At 27.9% G+C, this 1877-nt stretch overlaps 1 protein-coding gene across 1 annotated transcript in view; it reads left to right on the top strand.

Annotated features, from left to right (window-relative positions):
* LOC108689215 (PBAN-type neuropeptides-like) overlaps positions 1-901 on the top strand; it is a 1826-nt gene extending 925 nt beyond the window's left edge. Inside the window, exon 3 of the mRNA XM_018195883.1 lies at positions 617-901. Within this exon, the coding sequence (XP_018051372.1) occupies positions 617-825 (209 nt within the window). The 3' untranslated portion in view covers positions 826-901. The remainder of the gene's footprint in view (positions 1-616) is intronic.
* The last annotated feature ends 976 nt before the right edge of the window (positions 902-1877 follow it).

Raw genomic sequence — 1877 nt, 5'->3', positions numbered from 1 at the left:
ATATTTATTTATATATATTATATTTGTATATATCTTCTATAATAGTTATTGCACGAATTTTTGGACTTTAGTCTTATAATTATTTGTTCCTGTAATCACATTTCTCAGCATCAAATAGTAAGTCACACATTTTCATTAGTATTTATAATTTGCCAATAACACGGTACCTTTTCACATTCATTCCAGAAATGAATTGTATAAGATTGCAACGAAATTCATTCACCTCACTTAGGATCTTTCAATTCTTTAGTGGCTGCTATTGATGCATGGGTGATGTCTTATATTTTTGAAGAACTATATTAATACTGATGATGACTCTAAAAAGAATCGAAATATTCGTTTTTAATAAAATACATGCAATCAATTTTCTGCACTGATTAACATTATTATTTGATTTCAACAGCTGCGTTATATTCTCATTTGCCCGATTTCTCAGAATCTACCCGAAAAGTTAAATTTGGAAATTTATCTAGAGAAGAGATATTTCATTATCGTTCTGATGCTTTGAATGACATCATCAAAACTTATTGATTTATCGATTCGCAAATTTCGAGATTCAATATAATCCATATAATTTTCTTTACCATTAAATATGACTGTCAAGAATAAATTTCAGCTAACGACAAGAGACAACCGTCTCAATTTACACCGCGTTTAGGACGAGGATCGAGCGAGGATCTATCCTCTTACGGAGATTCGTACGAAGTCGACGAGGACGACCGTCTATTATCGCCGATATTCACATCTCGTTTAGGACGACGGTTTCCTTGGATTCCATCGCCGAGACTTGGACGTCAATTACGCAACGTATTCCAAAAACTATAAATTTATCCGATAAAAAATAAAAGATCATTAAAAGTTGAAGAAAATAGACTTGCGCGATTGTGCAGATCTGATGACACGACACAGCACGATTATATGTAAGATATAGAGAAATAAAGTACATATATATATTTGTATTGCGAAATTAACTATTATTCTTTTTCTTGCATTTTGTGAAATTATAATTATGTAAAAATGCTCTATTTTCTAAAAGTGAATCAACGTATTATTTATTACTCTATTACTGACTTCAATGCTACACTTATAACTTATTCGCTAATAAAATCATCAACGAATATTTATTGTTTTTCGGTATAATACTGATTCACTTTTAGAGAGTATGATGCTCATTAAAAAGTCCATCACGTAATTTAAAAATTTTTCTCTTTTCATTTATCATTATTATAGTAAAGATTATTTTATAAAATGTAAAAACCCAATTGGATTAAAGAGTAAAAAATGTATATTCCAGTAAGTAAACGAGTATAAATAACATATAGCGCTTACAAAGCATTAAGAAAACGCATATAATTTAGGCACTTTGCAGGTGCTGTTATGCTTGAGTACTACTTAGATGGATTGGACTATTTAGACTACTTAAATGATTTAAAGAAGATTCACATTTTCAGAAATACACGTTCGCAAATGTTAAAATAAAGCCTTTTCAATCCGAATTAATTTTTATTCGTTTATAGGAATTGCATCAAACACATTTCTATATCTTCATATAAAAATAATATTAACTTTTTCTATGCATCATGTATACTGCTCAATTCAAAATTCTGAATAAGAAATGCAGTTTTTTAATCCAATTAAATCCAGTTGAATCCAATTGAATAAAAAAAAAACTTTTCCTATTCATTGGATTTAATATGGAACAAAATAATGAGAATTAAATACATAAGATTCATAGCAGTAATATTACAGCAATATTTTTATTTTTCATTGCAATATAACAGAAATATTACGAAAATATTATTGTGATATATCACAATTATATTACTGTAATATCATATAATATTTCTTCAATTATATCACAATACAATTATATTATG

The sequence above is a fragment of the Atta colombica genome, unplaced genomic scaffold (assembly GCF_001594045.1).
Source record: "Atta colombica isolate Treedump-2 unplaced genomic scaffold, Acol1.0 scaffold261, whole genome shotgun sequence".
In the NCBI taxonomy this organism is placed as follows: domain Eukaryota; kingdom Metazoa; phylum Arthropoda; class Insecta; order Hymenoptera; family Formicidae; genus Atta; species Atta colombica.
Note: the sequence above shows the minus strand (reverse complement) of the source record. Positions and strands in the feature narration are given on the sequence as shown.